This window comes from Medicago truncatula, chromosome 3 (assembly GCF_003473485.1).
Source record: "Medicago truncatula cultivar Jemalong A17 chromosome 3, MtrunA17r5.0-ANR, whole genome shotgun sequence".
NCBI classification, from domain to species: domain Eukaryota; kingdom Viridiplantae; phylum Streptophyta; class Magnoliopsida; order Fabales; family Fabaceae; genus Medicago; species Medicago truncatula.
The window spans coordinates 4258220-4281181 of record NC_053044.1 but is presented as its reverse complement, the minus strand read 5'-3'; the positions used below and the strand labels follow the sequence as shown (position 1 = coordinate 4281181).

The 22962-nt window shown below is 32.5% G+C and overlaps 2 protein-coding genes across 2 annotated transcripts; one reads left to right on the top strand and one right to left on the bottom strand.

The window, feature by feature from the left end:
- The first annotated feature begins 1669 nt into the window (after positions 1-1669).
- Positions 1670-7173, top strand: LOC11420597 (protein LATERAL ROOT PRIMORDIUM 1). The gene is made up of 3 exons (XM_003598468.4): positions 1670-2509; positions 3108-3420; positions 6919-7173. The coding sequence occupies exons 1-2, from the start codon at positions 1813-1815 to the stop codon at positions 3398-3400; spliced, it is 990 nt and encodes a 329-aa protein (XP_003598516.1). The 5' UTR covers positions 1670-1812; the 3' UTR covers positions 3401-3420; positions 6919-7173.
- Positions 7174-7916: 743 nt separating this feature from the next.
- Positions 7917-13177, bottom strand: LOC11424166 (phosphatidylinositol 4-phosphate 5-kinase 6). The gene is made up of 7 exons (XM_024780027.2): positions 11549-13177; positions 10726-10893; positions 10059-10224; positions 9509-9625; positions 9232-9425; positions 8856-9065; positions 7917-8666 (listed from the first exon to the last, which is right to left on the bottom strand). Exons 1-7 carry the CDS (start codon positions 12691-12693, stop codon positions 8381-8383), a joined length of 2286 nt encoding a protein of 761 aa, XP_024635795.1. The 5' UTR covers positions 12694-13177; the 3' UTR covers positions 7917-8380.
- Between the last annotated feature and the right edge of the window lie 9785 nt (positions 13178-22962).

The following is a 22962-nucleotide window of genomic DNA, read 5'->3' as shown; positions in this document are numbered from 1 at the left end:
CAAAACAAAAAAAATGCAAGACGTAACCTAAGCCATAACCTACAAATGCAGGCACAAAAAATTTGCTTGTGGGCAGCCACATAACTTGTGGAAATTAATAACACCACCACCCTACACATCCTACTATTCCAAGAATCTATAAGTGGACTTTCAGTGTCAGAACCTGTAGCAGTAGACAGGGCCCTAGTAGTGCCCAGAAATTAAACAAAAGATATAGCCTAACCTAAAATATTGCACTTCATTCTCTGAAAATATAATAAAAAATAGTAGGTAATTATCTCTTTTCGTCCATGTAATATGAGAAAAGATTTAGATTTTATTATTGTATTTCAGATTCTTCCACTTTTGATCCCTCTTTTTATCACGTCAGTAGAATCTGCATAAATTACATCCATATAATTTCAGATTCCTCCCACTATTGGTCTCTGTAATTTCATATTACTCCACTTTTGGTCCCTCATTTTACGTGCCATGTATGCAGATTCTGCTGACGTGGTGAAATGAGGGACCAAAAGTGGAAGAATCTGAAATTACAGGGACATAATCTAAATCTTTTTTTTACAGGAACTAAAACTGAAATTCATTAATATTACAGGGACGAAAAGAGGTCTTTACCCATAAAAAATTAGAGCCTGGTTTATTTGGTTATAAAAAAATTCATAACAAAAACATGGACTTTTTTAGACATAAATGAGTCCGACTATCTTGTTAGTTCACTATGAGAATAAAATAAGTTTTACAAAAAAATTTAGAAAAAAACTTCATATAGAAAAATTGATATTGATAATGATAATTCAGAGTTTAATAAGAAGATAAATAAATTTTAATAAAAATGTTTTTAGTTGGGATTTTAAATTTTGATAAGGTCTTATTAACTATTCAAGCTCTATCTTTAAGTTAGTTGTTAATTTATTTAACATGTTTAGGTTTAAACTCACATGAATCTTTAGTAGAAAAGTTTATATTGGTGTTACCATAAAAAAGTTTATATATAATGTTAGTCCTTACTCCTTAGGTTTGATTAAAGTTCCTATTCAATAGGTATTCCATTAGCTTTAAGCCTCATTCTTCAGAAAAATATATTTAAGCTTCCATCAGCTCTTTTGATCTTTTCACAATAAAATATTCAATTTCCTATTTTTTAAGAAAAATGCTAACGAATGCGTAATGATATTTATTAAGAAATCAGGAAAAGAAATTTATCTTAAAAATAGTGCAAACTTTAAAAAGTAACTTTTTTTATTTAAAATTTATCAATTATTTTTATTTTTGTATACTTAACAAATGCTCTGAGTACTTATTAGAATTTTTTTTTTTTTAAATTATGCTTCAATTTGGTCTTTCACAAAAATAAAATTCAAACTAATTTAAATATTTTAATGCCTAAGACAAGTTAAAGTTAGTCTTTGACTGACTTATCATAATAAATAAATTATTTTATCTTAAGTACAAAAATACCATTGATTATTTTATATTTTATGTTTTGTTTTAAACTAAACTAAACCCAAAAAAAATTTGTGAATGATCTTCACTTTACTTTTTATTTTGACGTGTAATCCTTTAATCTAAAATATTATTATTAATAGTTAAAAAGAGATCACAAATTATCTATTTTTGTAACTTCTCTCTTTATTGAAAATTCAAATATATTTTGCATCAAAAGAATGAAACCAAACCATAGTGCTCTGTTCTGTTCTGTTCTGTTCTCATTCTCTCTATATAAATCAACAACACCTCAATAACACAAAACAACATCCTCTTTCTTCTCCAAAAACCTCAAAATCTCAGAGAATTTGTAACTTGTTTGTTCCAATGAGTATGTTAGGTCTTAGAGACCTAGTTCTCATAGCTCCATCACCTTCTTCTCTTCAACATCATCATCAACAAAATCAAAATCAAAACCAAAACCAAAACCAACCCATTTCACATGATCACAATTCAAACCACTCTTTACCTTCATCAGCTTCATTAAGTGTTGGTTTTGGCATTTTTCCACTTCTCACTGCTACACCTTGCATGCCACAACAACAATCTCAAAACAATGAAGTTCAAGAAAATCCTAGTAACAATAACAATTTTTGGAATCTTAGGATGTGTCCTGAAGTAGTGAATCTTCCAAAAAAAGGAGTGATCACTGAAGAAGAGAATCATGGAAAAATTGCTATGATGGAGAGTGAAGAAAATGGTGTGTATGGTTCTGAGTATAGAGTGTGTCAAGATTGTGGTAATAGGGCTAAGAAAGATTGTGTGTTTAGAAGATGTAGGACTTGTTGTAAGGGACGTGGTTATGATTGTAGTACTCATTTGAAGAGTACTTGGATTCCTTCGACACGTCGTCGAGAACGGGAGGTGGAGATGTTTGCCGGTGGTGGTGATGGTGAGGGTTGTTCTGGTGTTAAGAGACAAAAAGGTTTATTAGGGTCATCACAAAATGCTGCTGCTACTTCTCATAGCTCTAACTCTAATGGTACTACACCAAAGAGTTTTGCTACTAGCTCCTGTCACCAAGGTACTTTCACTTACTTTTTCTTTTCATTTTTTTTTTAAATTTCTAATTTTTAAATGTTTAGATTGACAAGGAAATTGGTAGAATTAAATTGTTGCTCTCATTTCGTAAAATTTATTGTGTACTATGTGTATGTTTGGTATCACGATGTATATAGTAGAATTCGATGATCTGTCGTGATTTTGCAGAAGCTATTGAGTCTGGATGACCCGCTTTTAAAAAAATCAAGTGGGTTACCGTAATTCTGACATTCATTTGTAATACCAAACATAGACTCTATGTTTTTATATTTGATGTCACATTAGTATTGTATATGCAGGGAACATTAATTTGTTCCTTAATGGGTTGGCTGCATTTATGCAACCACGCGATTTGAGATTATATTGTCTGATGTTGATCTAACAATTCATGTTTTAGCTTCGTGTTTTGAATTTTTGTTTTACAAAATTAGAATGCAAAAGTCTAATTAAAATCAAATGAATAATATCGTATGACTATGTGAATGCGTGGTTATAGAGTAATTTGTGTGTCTTTGAGGACCACATGAAATTATTACAACTGAAATTAACGTTGTTGAAGTGAAAATTCTGTTGAATTGCAGATGCAGGTTTCAAAGAGGGTTTACCAGGTCATGTTAATGCACCAGCTGTATTCAGGTGCCATAGAGTAACTGCTATTGGCAATGGTGAAGATGAATTTGCTTACTTGGCCACAGTTCATATTAGTGGCCATGTTTTCAAAGGGTTTCTCTATGATCATGGTGTTGATGGGAAAAATCCAATGCCTTGTGTTTCAGAACTTCAATTGGGAAATAATTGTAGTGGAAAAAATGGTGAATGTTCTTCTGCAATTGGTGTTCCCAACAATAATGCTTACCCTGCTTCTGCTAGCTAGCCATGAAGATTGATTATCAGGTACATAATTTGACTTTGATTTGATTTAAAGTTACATTTTGTACCATATTTGTTATATTGTTCAAATAAGTTGATATAACAATGAAAAAAAAAAACTTTTTGATACTTAAAAGATTTTGTGGAAAAAATACTAGTTGCTAGTAGGTATGGCAACGGGGTGGTCAAGTTTTACCTCCCTAGAACTGATCCCTGACGGGTTGGAAAATAGATATCCTCCCCATCTCCGATGGAGTCAGGTTTCCCCGCCCTCGCCCTTGTATATAAAAAATAAAATTATAATTATTAGACAGTAATAGAATAAACAGAAAAGTTTTTACTAGCCAGATAGGTTTGGGTTTGCGGTTGGAGTAGTTATCAACACCTTCATCGTCATCCCCATCCACGACTTTGAATACCAGAGAAAACCTACGAAGCACGGATACATTTTGGATTAGACGTGTTCTCCTGTCGGACACCAACATATATAATTACACTTAATTATGTGATTTTTTCAAATTATTAACGGTGTTGGTATATCAATATCTGTTTCGTGTCCAATATCGGTATCATATCCGTGTTTGATAGGAGAAAACTAAATTTCAACCACATGCTCAAGCAAAATTGATTTTTCCATCAAATTTGGAGTAGATTTGTGTGTACCCTCAAGGGTGTGGGCCCATTATCATACCTAGTTGAACATTGCACATTCTGAAAATGCATCACCTCACTTTGATGGGAATTCTGCCAAACCCGTGTACCAATAATGTGTAAAATGTAACCACTATAATAATGAGATGGTAGAAAATAAAAAGTGAAAACTATCGTGTGGTGTGATGTGAAGTGTGTGGGTAAAAATGCATCATCTCACAACTTGGATTGCAACAAAAATTTTGGCCCATATTTTTCTCTAATACTCCCCTTCATGCCTAATAATTGAATTGTATTATTTTCCTACTATTTTAGAATTTGAGTTGAGTTAAATTCATCTCAGAAGCTAATTTAATATGAGATCTTCAACATTATGTCTTGATTTTTGAATTGACATGGCTTTTCTTGTTTGTACTTAAAGAAGTTCCTCGTAGATTAGTGAAAAAATATTTTCCAGCTGTTTATTGTAAAGCAAAATCTTAGACATTTGAGTTGGTATCATTGTCATCAAGTGATTTATCTATTGGCTATGAACAGTGAACTAATCAGAAAAATAACAAAGAAAATAATGTTGTATACACTGCATTTGTACACTTTTCCTTTTTCCCGAATCTTTTACTACCCTGTGAACTTAACTCAGTTGGTAGGGATATTGCATATTATATGCAGGGGTCGGGGTTCGAACCCCAGACACTCAATTTCTCCACAATTAAATTGTGTGACCTCTAGCCACAAGATTACCTGAAAAAAAAAAGTGAAGTCTACAGTATAAATAATATTATTACACTTGTAAAGGAAGGGTAAAAGAACAGTTTAGAGGGGATTTAGAGTCACTTTAAAAATGTCACTTTGGAAAATCAATGGACAGCCATTAAAAAAGGTAGGAATAGTGCACTTCTCAATGTCCATTATATGAGTGTGTATTAGTAAAATTCCACTACCCCTTATATTTTGTCATCAGCGTGACATTTCTACAACCACAATCCTAAACTCCCACACTTTAATTATTAACTAGTATTATTTTGTTAGTAAATATAGAACTATTTTGAGATTTTTTATAGGACTTTTTGAAAATTTTAATTGTATTAATTAATTACTCTATTCAAAATGAACTCTATGCAAAACTTTACCAAATTAGGCATATTAAGAAAATTAGTTGATTCATATATATGAAAAAAGGTAGTAGATTTTGAACATGTTTGATTTATACAAAGAAAGAAAATTAAGTCTATTGTCTAAATTACATTCTTAACTAATAAGTAAACTGGTTCATTAGAAATACAAAAAGTTAATAAATTACAGGGTTAAATATGTTTTTGGTCCCTACATTTTGCGCGATTTTGAGAATAGTCCCTACATTTCAATAAATGTTTTTAAAATCCCTATATTTTTCCTCCGTTAGTGCAATTGGTCCCTGCCATCAGTGCCATGTTGATGAAACACAAGCCATCATAACAAGTTCAACCCCACCCCACCAAATCTCCACCACAACACCTTCCACACCCGCAACAACAAGCGCTTTCAACGACAACATCATCGCTTTCGGCCTCCAAATCTTCCCCTCTAAACCAATATTTTTCACCGGAAGCGTGACGAACACCAGCGATCTGTGTCTACGACGCTGCGGAGAAAGATCGTGGTGAAGCTCATAGAGAAGTTCTCCGCCGAGATTGAACCGCCAACATCGGCATCAAGTTAATAATTTGACAGCAGGGACTATTTACGCTAACGGATGAAAAATGTAGGGATTTTAAAAACATTTATTGAAATATAAGGACTATTCTCAAAATCGTGCAAAATGTAGGGACCAAAAACATATTTAACCCTAAATTATATAAGGAGCATTTTAAAGAAACTGTCATTAACTAGGAGAGAAATAGTAAATTTTGACTAAAAAAACCATTGCTTTAAAAAATTCATAAAATCTCTATCTATTCAATATAGTACAATTTTACCCAATTTTTTACAGTGTTATAAATTGATGTGACCTTTTGATATTTGAAGAGGTAATTGATCAAATGATAAAATACTTGATTAATCTTTCTATTTACCATAGAATTATATACATCTCATAGCTATAACATTTTATATTAGCCATTTCATTGCTAGAATTCAATACTACTAACTAGTTTCATAGCCCCTCCCCAAAAAAAAGCTACTACTAGCCATTAATTTTTTATAATTCAAACACTAGCAACATAGGACTAGGAAGATTTTAATGTCATTCATCAAACACATCTACCTTGGTCTAGACCAAGGTTGTCACCATTTAACTGCAACATTTGTTTGATGGGATGTTTAGAATTCATCTCATTTATTTCAAATTTGGTTTGACTTCAATCTTGATGAATGAAAAGACAACCACAATTATTTCTTGCAATAAAATATGTAATCAAACAACAATGCCCCTCAATTTATTTATTGTCTATTACACCTTATCAAAATGGAAATACTTTACCTAACATAACATGAATTTGTTTAGTGTCACGTCTTGCACATAGATGAAGGCTATGCACTCCTAACATATTTTGCTTAATTTAGAAATCTATGCCTTGCTATATGTTTGTCTTAGTTTCCATAGTTGTTACAAGAATGAAACATCATGGAAAAGAAAGAGAGATATAGACCAAAGGAAACATGACAATTGATTAAAGAAATGAGAGAAATTTTGCAGTGAAAGTAATGTTTTAAAAACCGGACCGAACCAATCAAATAATGACCTAAACGTTTTTCGTCGGTTTAATCTTCAGTCCGATTTTTAAAACATTGAATGAAATGAGAAGAGCTAGGATAGAAACACAACAGTTATTTTAACTTTGTAGGTGACTTTGAGGACTAACAATATCTTAACTTTTTGTATGCTAATTTCAGGTGATGGATCCAATTTCATGAACCAGCAAAGAATGGACGTTTTATGATGCCGTTTTGTTGAGAAAACTAACCATATTCCACTTTAATTCTGTAAATTAATCCTCCTAGTTCCAAATTGCTTACATGCAGACCTAAAGTTTAATGGTCCCTTTGTTAAATTTCTTGCACTAGATTAGGGACATTAATGTTGCAAAGATTTTATATCGAATGTTTAACTTAAGTTTTTAACTAAAGAGGGACATTTTATGGTCTTAATCGGTAGAAAAGCTTTCAAAACTGCCTATGATATAATAGAAAATAGTATTTAATTGTGAAAATGTGGAAAATCAATCTAAAGAGGGAATTAGTACAAATAATAAGTAAAAATATTGAACCGATGAGACTTCTAGATCATAGTTCAGTTGTTTTAAACTATTTCAAATTAAGACGAAACACCAACTAAACTGTTCAAATAGCTAAATCGTAGATAGTATCGGTTCATAATTCTACATGTTGAATTGTTCGGTTCGTTTTTAAAAAAATTGCAAGAAATTTTTGGGAAGACTGTGATGTATTATGATATATGATATATGCAATCTTCCAAAAAAGTTTATAGCAATCTTTCTAAAAACTTTTAGGAAGATTGCTTTGATATATAGGCCTTGAAACTTTTGGGAAGATTGCTTTGATATATAGCCCTCCAACATCATTTTTGCATGATGTATAATAACATTATGTAATTATGATATATGAATATAGATGTATTAAAATTACAATTTTTTTTTTTTTTTCATGCAGATTATACTTTAAATATCAAATTATCTTTGTGACATAATAGCTTTCATTTTATATATTTGATCATAACTAGATGAAACAATTCCATGTTACTTTAAGTTTTAACTGTTCAAAAAAGAACAAGGTTCTTTGCCATGAAAGAGCTCTAGTGAAGAAAGAAAAAAACAAAATGATTAACACACCCTTTTCTAGGACTAGATTATTTGATGTGTGATTTCATATGATATGTGAAACTATGTGACTATCTTTATAATGATTCCCTACCACACAAAAGTAATGTTCATTGAACATACAAAACCATAACATCATGGAACATGCCCAAGATTCATCATTTTTTTGACACAGCTATTGTGCACCACCTCATTTGTACATTTTTTCAGCACCAAAAACCATAGGTCTCATTTTGGAGACTATAGAATGAATCATTTCCAATGTTGCTTATCCCTTTTGTTGATTCATTTACAATTTTGGAACAACATTGATCTAAGCTACAAGTCTACAACATACATTTGTTGTGAGTATAGCTCATTTTGGAGACCGAAAAATCAACGAATTTTAGAAACATCGCCGGCCTATCATATCGCAATATAGCCCCTCCATTCAATGTGTCAGTCGCTCGATTTGTCACAGCTATACATGGATGGTCACATGCCGCAAGATGAATGTTTAGCATCAAAACTATACCCTTTTAAGTGTCCTCTACAAAAACTCTGAAGATGAAATCGCGAAAGCGTTTCGAGTATAGCCTTGGATCAACGGCCGAGATTGAAGCTGGATCGTATTGCATTGATTTGTAAGCATGCTCAAGCTTTTTACTAATATCATAGCCTTGTAATATGTCTATGATGCCAAAAAAGATGATAATATCATACATCTCTCCGGTTGGTTCGCCAACCAACTGAGGACTTTCACATGTGCTTTTCCGCAAAGCTATTTCGGCTCGCGCTGGCATGTTTATACCTAATTGAATCCACCTGAAACATAGAACACAATACAAAAAATGAATCAGAAAATGTATGAGAATCAAACAATGTAAAAGTGAAATAGTTCAATAACAGAAAATATTTAATGTTTGGTTAATTGGATTCATGTGTAAACACTGAAAATTAAAGTTATCAAAAATAATTAAAACTTATGCAAAGATGAGTTGATTGAAAATATACCGACTAGGATCTACGATGAGATGGTCTGCATCCACTCCTGAAAGACGGGGGCCTCCATCATCGAATTCAGATGGGGTGTGAGCTCCCGAACTGCGACCGCAAGGTGTGACATTGCCACTAGGACTTGTATCTCGAAAGTGAAGACCAACCAACATACTGTAATCCATAATTCTTTCATGTTGAAGAAAGTCACAGTCCCTATCAACTTGTCTGCATGAAGGCATGTTTAGAAATATCTTTGATGTCAAAAAAAAATTTAATAATGATAAACTAGATTAATAATATCTTTGATGTTCAAAACTTGTAAAGAGTGGAGTCCTACATGCTACAGGTACACAAAAATAGTGGCAGAACAAGCACTAAGCAAGAAATTCACCTGCAAAATTCTTCGAACCAAGACTTCTGCAATCGAAATATAAAATTTAAGTCAAGATCCTTAAGTGTTGTTGTTGGCTCTACTTCTGCCTCCGGTTTATCAGTAGTGCGACCAAACGTCGAACCTTTCAAGTCAAACCGTCTATGAATGACATATTGAGAACAAAATATATTTCCCATGATGACAAAGCGAACCTGAAATTTATGAAATACGACTGATTAAGAATAAATTTTTTATTTTTATACCAAAGTAAAGTTTATAAACACCTAGGCATTACCTTCTTTTGTGCACTTCCTGTTAATTTTACACAATGAAGGCCGAAGAACTTTGTGACCAGTGTATTCTCAAAAGTCCGGACGTGTTTATAATAAGCAGGAAGCATTTTCAGAAAAACCTGCAATGTAATAATTTTTGGATTAATGGTCTTTATGATGCAATGCAGGCATCATGTGAAAACTATCACATCAAAGTGGACTAATACACTGTTAAAAAAAAAAGTGGACTAATACATATTTGTGACAAACTTTAAATTTCTAAATCTATCGTAATTTTTGTTCCTTTATAAGCTTATAAAGTGAAGGGATGAGAGAATTGATAAAAAAAAGGCTTATATTATATGGAGAATGCTAACCATTGCTCTTGGGGCATTGGTTAAAGTACTAAAATAAGTAAGTTTGCATAAAAAAATGGTGTAATTTTGCTAAGAAGAAAAGTAAAGAATTGTATTTCCAAAACAAAATTACTATTAATGGAATCCTTAACCATTGCCCTTAAGGCACTGGTTAGCAAGATCCATATTATATCTAGCATATGAAAATGGAACTCACTTTTACTTCTGCTTTCTTCATGGTTTTGATCATATACCGGTCATCGTTCGTCAAATAGAAAAAGCTTCCACTTTTTCCAGGAGATGAGAGTTCCCGAAGAGCTTCATTCCCACATATTGATAACATGTAATCAGCAGGATCAACTTTGAACAGCTTTCTGAGAGCCCTGAAAATATAAAAGCAATCAAATACACCCTCATATTCTGTGAATTTAGACAAACAAATGAAATTCCAACACAGTAAGAGACTATTTGTAATACTAGGTTATGAAACAATTGCAATATCAACCATGTACAAGAGGCTTCAAAAGACGTTTCTTTTACAATTTCTGAAAAAAGATCTAGATATTTAGAAATTTCGAAAAATACTAAAACATTGTTTTCGTTGTTTCTGAAAATGCAATCTTCCTATTTTACCTTCTATCTTCTCTCTATCACAATTGTTCACTACTTCAGCCTTTCATCTCCGTGTTAGTAATTTAAAATGAACGCAAATTTTAGTACACGAAAAACTAAAAAATATTTTTAGAACATAAATTTCAAGAGTTACTCTCAACAAGTAAACACTTAGAAGATTATGTTACAGAACATGATTCATTCATTGACCTAGTTAGGACCAAAACTTTGCTGACATAAATAGAAAACTGATCATTCAATCCTATGCATACCGGAATACTACCGGACAGTAGTCTTTCCATCTAAATTCGCATGAAGGGTGAGGCGGCGTATGCTTGGATCCTTCTGGTGGAAATCTAGTCCAAACTTTCTCTTTTGGATCAAATGCAGAAGACTTCAAGTCAAGTGATGCACTTGGAGCAGGTCTTCCAACAGCATGTCTGTGCAATGGTACAAGAAATTAGTAAATGTGCAGTGAAAATTAAAATCAAGGAAGGAAATTTATTTGCTACAATGTGAAATTCATCATTGCATCATATATAGTTATCAATGTTAATGTTATCAAATTATAACAGTTGCCGAGTTTTCATTAGGAAATTTTAATATATATTCTCCACGTGGGCTTTACGGGTTAAAATACTAGTAGATTACAAGTATCACTCAGAAACAATAAGAGAAGGGGAAAAAACATTGTTTGGTTTCACTTTTGGAGGAGAAAAAATCGATTCCAAAAGTTGTGGAGTTGATTTTGATATGTTTTGATATTATGGAATAAAATTGATTTGGCCTCCAGAATTGATTCTAACTTAAGCTAGAATTTGAAGTGTTTGCCTCTACAATTGATTTTTAGCCTCTAATTTATCGTGCAACCCCCTTTTGTATTCAGACATAAATCACTTAACATTCAGCTCACTTTTAGCGAGAATCTCTTTCTTATATTGGTACAATAGCAAGAATCTCTATTACAAAATCAGTTCATTAAAAATCAATTTCTATTACTGCAGAACCAAACACACAATAATTCAGCTCAGCGACACCAAAAGATGAGAGTAAACAAAATACATGAAAACAACAACATTTTTCTGATAAGTATACCTGATACCTAGTTGAAGATTCAACATAAGCTCATAGTTTTTATGCCCTTTAGATATAGTCTCTCCCGGTCTTTTAGGAGCTTTTAATCTCAACCGCGGTGATTTATTCCAGCTTTGAACAGAATTGCCTCCCAACTCATCAAATGCAGATTTTCTACCTCCTTCGGAGCTGTGATTACTAATCCTTCCATCAGCTGAACTCCGTCTAGGCTTCCCATTACCATGAGTTCCTTTCTTATGAATCTGTTTTTCTGTTCCTTTATCTTCCTCTAAACCCGGCCAATTCAATATCTTGTCCGAAGGATATGTCGTAATGTCCTCACAAGGACAAATCATACATTCAATCAACTCAACAGTGAAAACCTCTTGAGGATCCCATTCAAGATGAGCATCACTAGAACCAGATGGATAATAAGTACCAGTTTGTTCTTTCGGATCTTTACTCCAAACACCGACATAAAAACTACCATCAGACCACCTAAACGTACCATTCCCTTTCGGAAAACCATTTTCCCAACAACCATCATACCTATTCCCATTTTGCCACATCATTGTACCATTCCCATTAAACAAACCATTCCTCCATTGACCAATATAATGGTTCCCATTTTTCCATTGATACCTACCATGTCCATTTTGCACACCCTTTTTCCACTCACCATCATAAAAATCACCATTAGGATAACTCTCATTACCATCCCCATTTTTCAAATTCATAACCCAATTCCCTTTATATGTATCACCAGATGAACCTATATAAGTCCCTTTACCATGCATATAAAAAGTCTTGAATTCACCTTCATATGTAGCACCACTAGGCCAACTAAACCTACCTTTCCCCATTGTAAAACCTTGAATCCATTCACCTACATACATACAACCATCAATCCAAAGATACTTACCTTGACCATGTGGAAACTTATCAAGCCATTGTCCTGTGTAAAAATCACCATTAGGCATAGTCTTTTCAACATGACTTACCTCTTGTGAAGACGATGACGACGATTGTTTGTCGTCGTCATCTTCATCATCTACATTGGCTACAGACATTGGTTTGAAAATGCTGTTTGCCCTTTTCTTTGCCGTTGCTGATTTCCTAACTGTTGATTCCCAGGCTTTGACAATGCCATTCAGCTCCCTACTCATTCTCTTGAAAGTCTCCACTTTGAAAATCTACAATTTTCAAACACCTTCATCCATCAATACCCAAATGAAAAAGATTTGATTTTTCTATCTCAATGAAGAAACCCAGATGAAAATAGCTTTGCAGAATGCATTTCTGCATCAAACCCAGAAATTATAAAGATTTGATTTTTCTTCCTCAATGAAGAAAGCCATATGAAAATAATGTTGCAGAATGCAATTTTGCATCAAACCCAGAAATTAAATACACCACAAAATTTTAAACAATGACAACAATGTAGGAAATCAAATCAAAATGTTGAAACCAAACACAAGACTGAATTTTTATGTTTTTTTCTAATGTTGTTGTGTGTAACAATAATGGAATGTGTTTAGATTGTGAAGGAGACAATGTTGTTGTTGTGATTGACGAGGAAACCAAAACGTTTCTTTGGAACCAATGGAAATTTTTGTTTGTTTTTTCCTTTATTTTCTTTCCTGTTTCAAAAAATTTCGGTTTTTTTTTTCTCTCTCTCCTTTTTTCTTTGTTTTTGTTTGTTTGTTTTGTTCAATTGGATTCCATTCAACTCTAGGTTTGGTGGATTCCGATTTTTGCTCCTAAAAGAATAGAAAACCATACAATTGTAAGAAAGTGAGAAAATGTGTTAGAAAGGAGATTTAGATAGTTTGTAGTCAAAATTTAATGCAATTATCATGTTAGGATATGTCTGGTCGTTCGATGAAGATTGAAATATATAAATTTACGCTAATAGCTTAAATAATAAGAAAAAACTTGTTTTCAATTTGGATCGTCTGATACTAATTATACGGTCAAATCTCATTTGACTACATGACTTCATGCAATTTCGACCGCATACTAATCAGATCTCAGTTGAATGCTTAGGTGTCTCTCAAATTCTCATCACCTATATTTTAGACTATATAAGATAGTTTTGTTCTAATTTTAGTGTGTTTTTGTTCTGCAAATCCATATATTTGTTATCATCCCTTAATTTGTTGCTCAAATATATAATGCCAATTGGTTTTGGGCATTTGTAGATTGATTGTTTGTGTCTACTTCTCATGTTTCTTGAGCCAAAAGCCTAAAACAACTCAGTTACATGCAATTGTTGTTGAATCAATGAGATTTATGTATTCATAGGATGAGAAGTGAAATGGAAAACTAATTTACAAGCCTTTGCTCGTAAATACTTAATATTTCTAATTGCAATTTAATATCAACAGTATTCAGTAAAAAAAATTCTCATTGCAGACAGTAATATAACCTTTTTAACTAGGTTGGATGTTTTGCTTATGATAAGATATTTTTGCATATGTATATAGAAGACAGCCGTGTTATTTAGAAACACGAAAGCTGACATGGTATTTCGACACCGAATACGAAAGAGTGGGTCGTCGTATTGGGAAAAACCCAAGTCCCACATCGGATAGACAAGACTCTTGAGAAGAGTTTATAAAGAGGAGACAATCCTGACCTTACAAGCCGGTTTTGTAAGGATGAGTTAGGCCCCAAATTTCAATATGGTATCAGAGCTTGTCGAATTCAAGGGCCGCCTAAACCTATTCACGCACCAAGCCCAAAGAATGCTGGGCGTGAAAATTCAAGGGTCATGCATAGCAATGTCATGTCTCCTAACTCCATTAACTTTATTACCAACTTTTCTTGATATGTGTGTGGACCATCATATACTCCCTCCTATCACTATTATAAGCAAAAGTTGACTTTTTAGACCTATTCACGCACCAAGCCCAAAGAATGCCGGGCGTGAAAATTCAAGGGTCATGCATAGCAATGTCATGTCTCCTAACTCCATTAACTTTATTACCAACTTTTCTTGATATGTGTGTGGACCATCATATACTCCCTCCTATCACTATTATAAGCAAAAGTTGACTTTTTAGGTTCATTCAATAAATGATGTATGAGGTCTATATATAGGCTACATACATAATTTATTGAATGAAACTAAAAAATGAATTTTTTCTTATAATAGTGACCGGAGGAAGTATTTTCTTAAGCAGTTCACCCTTAAGATCATTCATAGGACACGACCTACCCAAATACCAAAAACCCTAATTGTTCCATTGCTTCAAAAGTTGAGCTATCATATTGTACTCACCGTAAGTACAACGTGAAATTAGTATCTTAATTATAATAAGGGGGCAGAGGGAGTTTAAAGTCGGAAAAAAAATGTCAATGACACTATCCTTTTGACACTCATTCTTTTATTTTAAATAAAATCAACATAGATCTCACACTTTAAAAAGGAAAATGTTACATGAACACCCTTTAATCATACACCCTATTGTACACCTTATGTATTAGAGATATTTTGGTAAATTCATCTCACAACCATACTTTCTCTTTCATCTCCTTTCCCTTTTCCTTGCCACATGTCAGGATTTTGTGTGGGTGTAAGAGGTGTATTGCCACATAAGGGTATACATGTATCACCACTCTTTAAAAATGAGTTTTATATTAGAAGACTCACATTAATTTTGCCCAATGAAAAATAAATGTTAGAATTAAAACGAGAGAATCGTAAATTCCTAGCTTTCCTTTCTTTATTAGAGAGAATCGTAAATTCTATAACTAGAGATATTTTTTTTTTGTTTTTTAGAGAATAAATATAGAGTGTTGAATGTTGGGTTTTGTGTAAAAAACATTTTTTTTTTTAAGGAAAAAATATTTCTTTGCTGGAAACTTAACAAATGATAAAATAAATGAGTAATGATATTTGTAAATTATTTGATGACAACTTTTGTGATTATCTTCTTTTTCTCTCTTCTTATTCGTAAAAAAACAATAAAGAGAGAAAAATGGAGCGAATAATATAGGTATGAAAGAAAATTGTTCAAAAATTATCACAAAATAATTCTACAAATATCATTTCTCAGAATAAATATATGTTGATAGGGCATTTCTATATGAAACGTGTACACCACTTTTTGTACACGTATGCAACAAATTGGTGAGTTATGGCAAAATAATTGGAGGATTATGGGATTTGGATTGAGTTAAATTATAAATCACACATATTCACAGTCGGTATGTTTGTAGCCATGCAGTGTTTTTGTTAATAACCATTCAATTTTACAGTCATATTTTATCAAGAGGTTCAATGATATTTCTTCTTGTTATAATGGAGAGACAAATCTCATCTAGGACACTCTCATGTCCCTCGACGTGATTTGTCAAGTGCACATTAACCAAATTTATAGTTATCTTGTTATAGATGAGATTTGAATGACATAAAACACCTGAGTCAACGTCTAAGGATCATATTGATTTTAGATCTAAGAGTGGTATAAACCATAATCAATATGAGAATATTTTATGACACCTTCATAATATTTTATGTAATATTCTCATGACAGATCAATATAGTATAAATATTACTCATAATATTAACACTTATGTATAAACTTAATATCTCATATATATGACTCGTAGACATGATCATCCATCTATATACGTAATAATCTATATGCTTTATTATAATCCTAATTAATATTAAAGCTCGAATAAGGATACTTTTAAGATTAACGATCCTTATGTTAATTTCTCTCACAATTAAGTCTACCTTGATGTTCCATTACTTATACTATCTATCCTAGAGACATTATTAATCTTATAGAAAACATAATAAAGATACCAAATATGTCCACAGTTTACCTTAACAAGTTGTCAAACTCAGCTTTTCAAAAGATAGTGGCATCTCCTGCAACCTCCTCAAATGCTTCTTCCTCAATATTCTTTTTTCAAAACCATAAATCTTCTTCCTTCACTCCCTCTCTACAACAACACTCGTACATATGAAGAGTTGAACAATTCCAATGATAAAGTTAGTGCGTGAGAATGAAACTTGTAAAATTGTAGTTCCAAACACTAAGAAAAAAGGGTCGTCATTATTAGAATCAGTTATATTTATTGAATATTTATTAGACATTACTATTTTACTTGTCAAATATGTAATTATATTGATTAGACATTTTTGTATATTCATTAGGCATTTATTAGTTTCTATATCAGAATCAGAAATAATTGTATATCTATCACAATTCTCAATAATAATCGAGGGATTACATTTCTATATGATATCAGAGTCTCTTCACGATTATTTGGGTCATCTGTTATCAGGTTTCCGTTATCGGGTCACCCGTCATTTATGTTCACGCTTCAGATGTGCAATCTTGAGCGTGAGGTTGTGTATAAGAGTCTCACATCGGTTAGGAGTTGGCCTGCCAATTTGATTCTAATAAAGTCGAGCCTACCTTTTCCTTTGCAGCTTTGTCATCATCCCTTTGGCATGATCGTTTGGGTCATCCGGGAGAAAATGTTTTAAATTCTCTTAGGCAAAATAAGTTGATTTAATGTAATAACTATAGAAAATTACATTCTCATATTTGTCATTCATGTCCTCTTGGTAAACATGTTAAATTGTTTTTCATGAATTCTCATAATAGAAGTTTGTTGCCATTTGATATTTTACATAGTGATGTACGGACCTCTCCAGTTTTAAGTTCAGTTGGTCACAAATATTATGTTCTTTTCTTGGATAATTATTCAAATTTTTTGTGGACTTTTCCAATGTCACATAAATCCCAAGTTTATCCAATATTTGAAAAACTAAGAGCACACATCAACACACAATTTCAAAGAGAAATTAAAACAATTCAATGTGACAATGGCGGTGAATGTCAATAGTAATTTTCAAAAAATGTGTGAAGCTAATGGAATTGTTTTTCGTTTGTCTTGTCCTTACACATCTTCTCAAAATGGTAAATCTGAACGAAAAATACGGTCCACTAACAATATTATTCGAACTTTATTAATTCACGCGTCATTACCATCTTCATTTTGGCACCATGCTTTAGAAATGGCAACATATCTCATGAATATTTTACCACACAAAACTATCAATTTTGAGTCACCTCTTAAAGTGTTGTATCACAAGGATCCTTCTTACAATCACTTACGAGTGTTTGGTTGTTTATGTTTTCCTCTCTTTCCTTCATCAAAAATATACAAACTTCAACCTCGTTCCACAAAATGTGTGTTTCTTGGGTATCCGTCAAATCATCGAGGCTATAAATGTTTAGGTTTATTGTCAAATAAAATTATTATTTGTCGTCATGTCTTATTTAATGAAAATATTTTCCCATATGCAAAGCTGCACATTCCCCAACCTAATACATACACTTTCCTAGACAATGAGTTGTCCCCTTATATTATACAACATCTAATGGACCAAACCCAAACTGGCCCACCTATTCCTCAACCGGCTCATCAGCCAAACCACATCACTTCTCCTTGTCCAAACTCACCAAATATCACCTCACCTCCACAATCAAACCCCACTAGTCCCATCCAACAAAATCTTCCTCCCATTTTTCAACCAACTTTACAAGCTAACACAAAACCTATCACTAGGAGTCAACATGGGATTTTTAAACCAAACCAAAAATATTATGGTTTGCACACCCATGTTACAAAATCCCCTCTACCTAGGAATCCTGTGTCTGCACTTAAAGACCCAAATTGGAAAATGGCCATGAATGATGAATATAATAGTCTAATTAAAAATAAGACGTGGGACCTAGTACCTCGACCACCTGATGTTAATGTTATTCGGTCCATGTGGATTTTTAGACATAAAGAAAAATCTGACGGTACTTTTGAGAGGCATAAAGCCCGACTTGTAGGTGATGGTGCAGGTCAACAAGTTGGCATTGACTGTGGAGAAACTTTTAGCCCAATGTAAAACCAACTACTATTCGCACAGTTCTCAGAATTGCTACATCCAGATCTTGGCAAATTCATCAGTTGGATGTCAAGAATGCTTTTCTTCATGGTGAATTGAAAGAAACAGTGTACATGCACCAACCTTTGGGATTTAAAGATCCTGAAAACCCCCATCATGTATGCCGTATTCGCAAATCACTCTATGGGCTTAAACAAGCTCCTCGAGCTTGGTATAAGCGATTTGTCGACTACGTGTCATCTATTGGTTTTTCTCAAAGCAAATGTGATCACTCTCTTTTCATATACAAGAAAAACATTCATATGACATATAATTTACTCTTTGTTGATGATATTATTCTCGCCACGTCCTCAAATGATTTGCGACAATCTATCATCTCACTACTCAGTTTTGAATTTGCTATGAAAGATTTGGGACCCTTAAGTTACTTCTTGGGAATTGCAATTACTCGTCACCAACAAAGGTTGTTTCTCTCACAAAAGAAGTATGCTGAAGAAATTCTTGCACGTGCTGGAATGTCCTCTTGTAAGTCGTGTCTAACCCCAGTTGATATTAAACCGAAAATGAGTGCCACAACTAGTAATCCATGTAAGGATCCATCTCTCTATCGTAGTCTGGCAGGAGCTCTTCAATATCTCACCTTCACTCGTCCTGATATCTCCTATGCAGTACAACAAATATGTCTCTTTATGCATAATCTGATGGAAGACAACATGAATGCTCTTCGACGTATCTTGCGCTACATTCAGGGCACAAGCCAATATGGTTTGCATCTTTATCATTCATCCACTACTTCTTTAATTTCATATACAGATGCTGATTGGGGTGGGTGCCCCGACACCAGACGTTCTACTTCTGGCTACTGTATCTTTCTTGGAGATAACCTGATATCTTGGTCATCTAAATGGCAGCCCACCTTATCCCGATTTAGTGCCGAAGCCGAATACCGTGGAGTTGCCAATGTGATCTCTAAATCATGTTGGCTACGCAATCTTCTCCTTGAGTTACAGTGTCCTATTCACAAAGCAACCATGGTTTATTATGATAATGTCAGTGCAATTTATCTCTCTGGTAACCCGGTCCAACATCAAAGAACAAAACATATTGAGATGGATATTCATTTTGTTTGCGAAAAGGTGTCTCGTGGCCAAGTCTGAGTTCTGCACGTACCATCACGATATCAAATTGCAGATGTTTTCACAAAAGGTCTTCCCTTGATATTATTCCAAGATTTTCGTGACAGCCTCAGCATTCGTCCACCTCCCGCTTCGGCTGCGGGGGAGCGACTGCGGGGGAGTATTAGAATCAATTATGTTTATTGTATATTCATTAGACATTACTATTTTACTTGTCAAATATGTAATTATATTGATTAGACATTATTGTATATTCATTATGCATTTATTAGTTTCTATATCAGAATCAGAAACAATTAAACAATTGTATATCTATCACAATTCTCATCAATAATAATCAAGGGATTACATTTCTATAGTCATTAAGCAATATAAATGAAACATTGAGGATAATGTGTAGTTCAGTTTATTCATTATGCATTTATTAGTTTCTATATCAGAATCAGAAACAATTGTATATCTATCACAATTCTCATCAATAATAATCAGGGGATTACATTTCTATAGTCATTAAGCAATATAAATGAAATATTGAGGATAGTGTGTAGTTCAGTTTGGGAACTATATGTGTTGTTTTTTTCCTTCTCTTTTTTGTATTTGTTAAGAATAACAATGAACAGAGCACAAAGTTCCTTTATGTTCCCAATTTATTCTTGATGGTATTATGCATTTATTAGTACACACTTACATAAACCTCTTCTTCATTTGTAACCTTTTCCTTCTTAATTGCTTCTTCCCAATTAATTTCATCTAAGGATATTAGGCCATAAGTTCTCGCATGTTTTGGTCAACCCCATTATATAATTATAATCCATTTGGAAGTTATTATCTTAATGTATGTTATTCCATTCCTTTCAAGTGAGCAAGACTATCCTTTCTCTCCATCTTTCATTTTAAATACTCATTGCTTCTCGCACAACCCACATGTTATTCAAAATAACCACTTTACCTTTCAATTAGTCGTGTTTCCCTCAAAAGAAAAATAAACAAGTAACCCAAGCCAAGCCATTCTCATCATCAACATCTCTTGTTCATTCAAATTATTGTCTTAAGTCATTTAAGTATTACTTTAATAACCATTTTCCTTAAAGTTCATAAGCATGTTCGTAACGCTTGGTCCATCTTGTTACAACAGTTGGATATTGTTAAAATAATCTTTGGAGCAAGAGCAATTGTAGAGTTCAAATACAACATATATATTCCAGCATATTCAGCCAAAGTTGTCGACAAAGCCTTAAAGTAAGTGTCTCCACAGCTTCATGAAGAACCATAAGTATTGTCTTAAGCTTTTCCAAGAGTAGTGAAACGTCAAGCTTCGTGGCCTGGAACTTGCCGATGAAGTACTCACTAGAAACAATCTTGTCTAACAGCACCTTCACAGAAGTTGAGAGTGAGCAGAGTGTTTTCAGTCATCTCTGTCAAGAGTGAAACGTCAAGCTTTGTGCTTCGGAAATTGTCAACAAACTCTCTAGAAGAAAGTTTGTCTAACAATGCTTTAACAAGATCAATTCTAAAATCCATCAGTTGCTTAGTTTGTAAGAAGAATAACAAGAACAAAATGCAAGTTTATGGATAACAAAAGTCTGTTACTATTTGATTTTAGTAACAAGTCTCCATTAATGAATGATTGTGAAAGAAAGAACTAATGGTTTGAGATAGGTGAGCTATGAAGTGGATAAGAAATGTCTGATCCTCTTTGATTACAGGGTTATTGGCTGATGAGAAATGTCTGATCCTCTAGAGGCCATTAAAAAATGTTGGGTAAAACTTGTTTTTCTTTTAAAAATTAAGGAAGCCATAAAATATTTTAGAACTGTATTAATAAACTCACTTATTCAAGCCATTTCATTCATTCTGTTTTTGATCCACTTAGCAATGACTTTATTGTGATATATTGTTTGTTACTAGTTAAACTCAGATCATCTTTACAGGTCAAGTAAATGGTTAAAACTCGAGTGTATTTTTAAAATCAATTAAAAGAATATGGTTCTTGCAATGTCTCTAACAGAACTGGGTACCTAGTTGCTATACTCAACTAAAACTCTTGCTAGCATGGTTCTTGTAAAATCAATGAGAAGATCAATTTTCCATGGCTATTTTGGAGGATCTCTCTGTAAAGGCTTGAATATTTCTCGGACATCATTCAGATTCTAATGTTGAGCTTTATTTTTGATTAATCATATGTTACAAGGGAATGATTCCTATATTATGTTCTTCTTCCTCCACCATTTGTATGTTTTTTTCCTTCAATATTTTGATAAATTTTAACTCCAAAATTATCATTAATAAATATATACTTCCATTTATATGTAAAAATATTAGGGTTAATTAAGTTTTTAGTCTCTAAATATTCACAGTTTTGTTTTTAGTGCTTGCAAAATAAAATCACACTTTTTAGTCCCTGTGACATTTTCCTTAAGCATTTGAGGGACTAAAAATGCTGATAGAAAAATTTTATAGGGACTAAAAATGCTTATTAAATATTTTATAAGGACTAAAAATGTTGATGAAAAATTTTATAAGGACTAAAAAATGTGATTTTATTTTGTAGGGACTAAAAACAAAATTCTAAATATTTACTGAGACAAAAAATTTAATTAACCCAAAATATTATAACTACTACGTCGTTCATTTTGATAGTATGTTTTCTGTTGAGTATTCCTTCATGAGGGGATTGAGAAATGAAAATTGTAAATGTCACATGGACATGAGGTGTTTGATGTTTTTGAGTGATATAAATTATAATATGAAGTTGGGGTTATTCTATACATTTCTGAAGTCTTTATAAGTATGTCAACTTTTCCTTTTAATCTCTTTAAAATTTTTCTTCAACTTTTAGTCCCTTAAAAATTTTCCATATTCACTTTTGGTCTCTCTTTTAAAGTAAACTCATATCTAGAATTCATATTTTTGAATGAAATTTGGCAGGAAAATCCATAATATTATAAGAATCTCTAAAAAAAATAAATTAGAATTATTTAACAAAACATGAATTTAATATGAATTTTTATATTTTTAAAGGTTAAAAATTCATATTTAATTTGTGTTTTGTTAAAAAATTCTATTTTTTTTTGGATTTTTATTTACAATATTCTATACATTCTGCACAATTTCATTTAAAAAATAAAAAAATTAACTTAAAAATAGGGACAAACGTAGTGATTGAAAATTTTATAGGAACTAAAAGTTGAAGGAAAATTTTAGAGAGACTAAAACAAAAAGTTGGTATATTTATAGGGATTAAAAACATATTTCACCCTTAATAATTTAAGTAAAAGATACTTCCTCCCGATACTATTATAAACAAATAAACATTTTATTTAGAGTAAAAGATAATTTTTTTTTTTCTTTAAAATAAAAACATTTTTTTT

What these genes read in the sequence shown, in the direction of transcription:
- LOC11424166 (XM_024780027.2), bottom strand. Translation starts at nt 12,693, where the DNA reads ATGAGTAGGGAGCTGAATGGCATTGTCAAAGCCTGGGAATCAACAGTT. An exon ending in TACTGTCCGGTAGTATTCCG is followed by an intron (nt 10,225 to 10,725) that starts GTATGCATAGGA and finishes TTATATTTTCAG; the next exon opens with GGCTCTCAGAAAGCTGTTCA. An exon ending in TGAAGAAAGCAGAAGTAAAA is followed by an intron (nt 9,626 to 10,058) that starts GTGAGTTCCATT and finishes ATTACATTGCAG; the next exon opens with GTTTTTCTGAAAATGCTTCC.
- LOC11420597 (XM_003598468.4), top strand. Translation starts at nt 1,813, where the DNA reads ATGAGTATGTTAGGTCTTAGAGACCTAGTTCTCATAGCTCCATCACCT. An exon ending in TACTAGCTCCTGTCACCAAG is followed by an intron (nt 2,510 to 3,107) that starts GTACTTTCACTT and finishes GTTGAATTGCAG; the next exon opens with ATGCAGGTTTCAAAGAGGGT.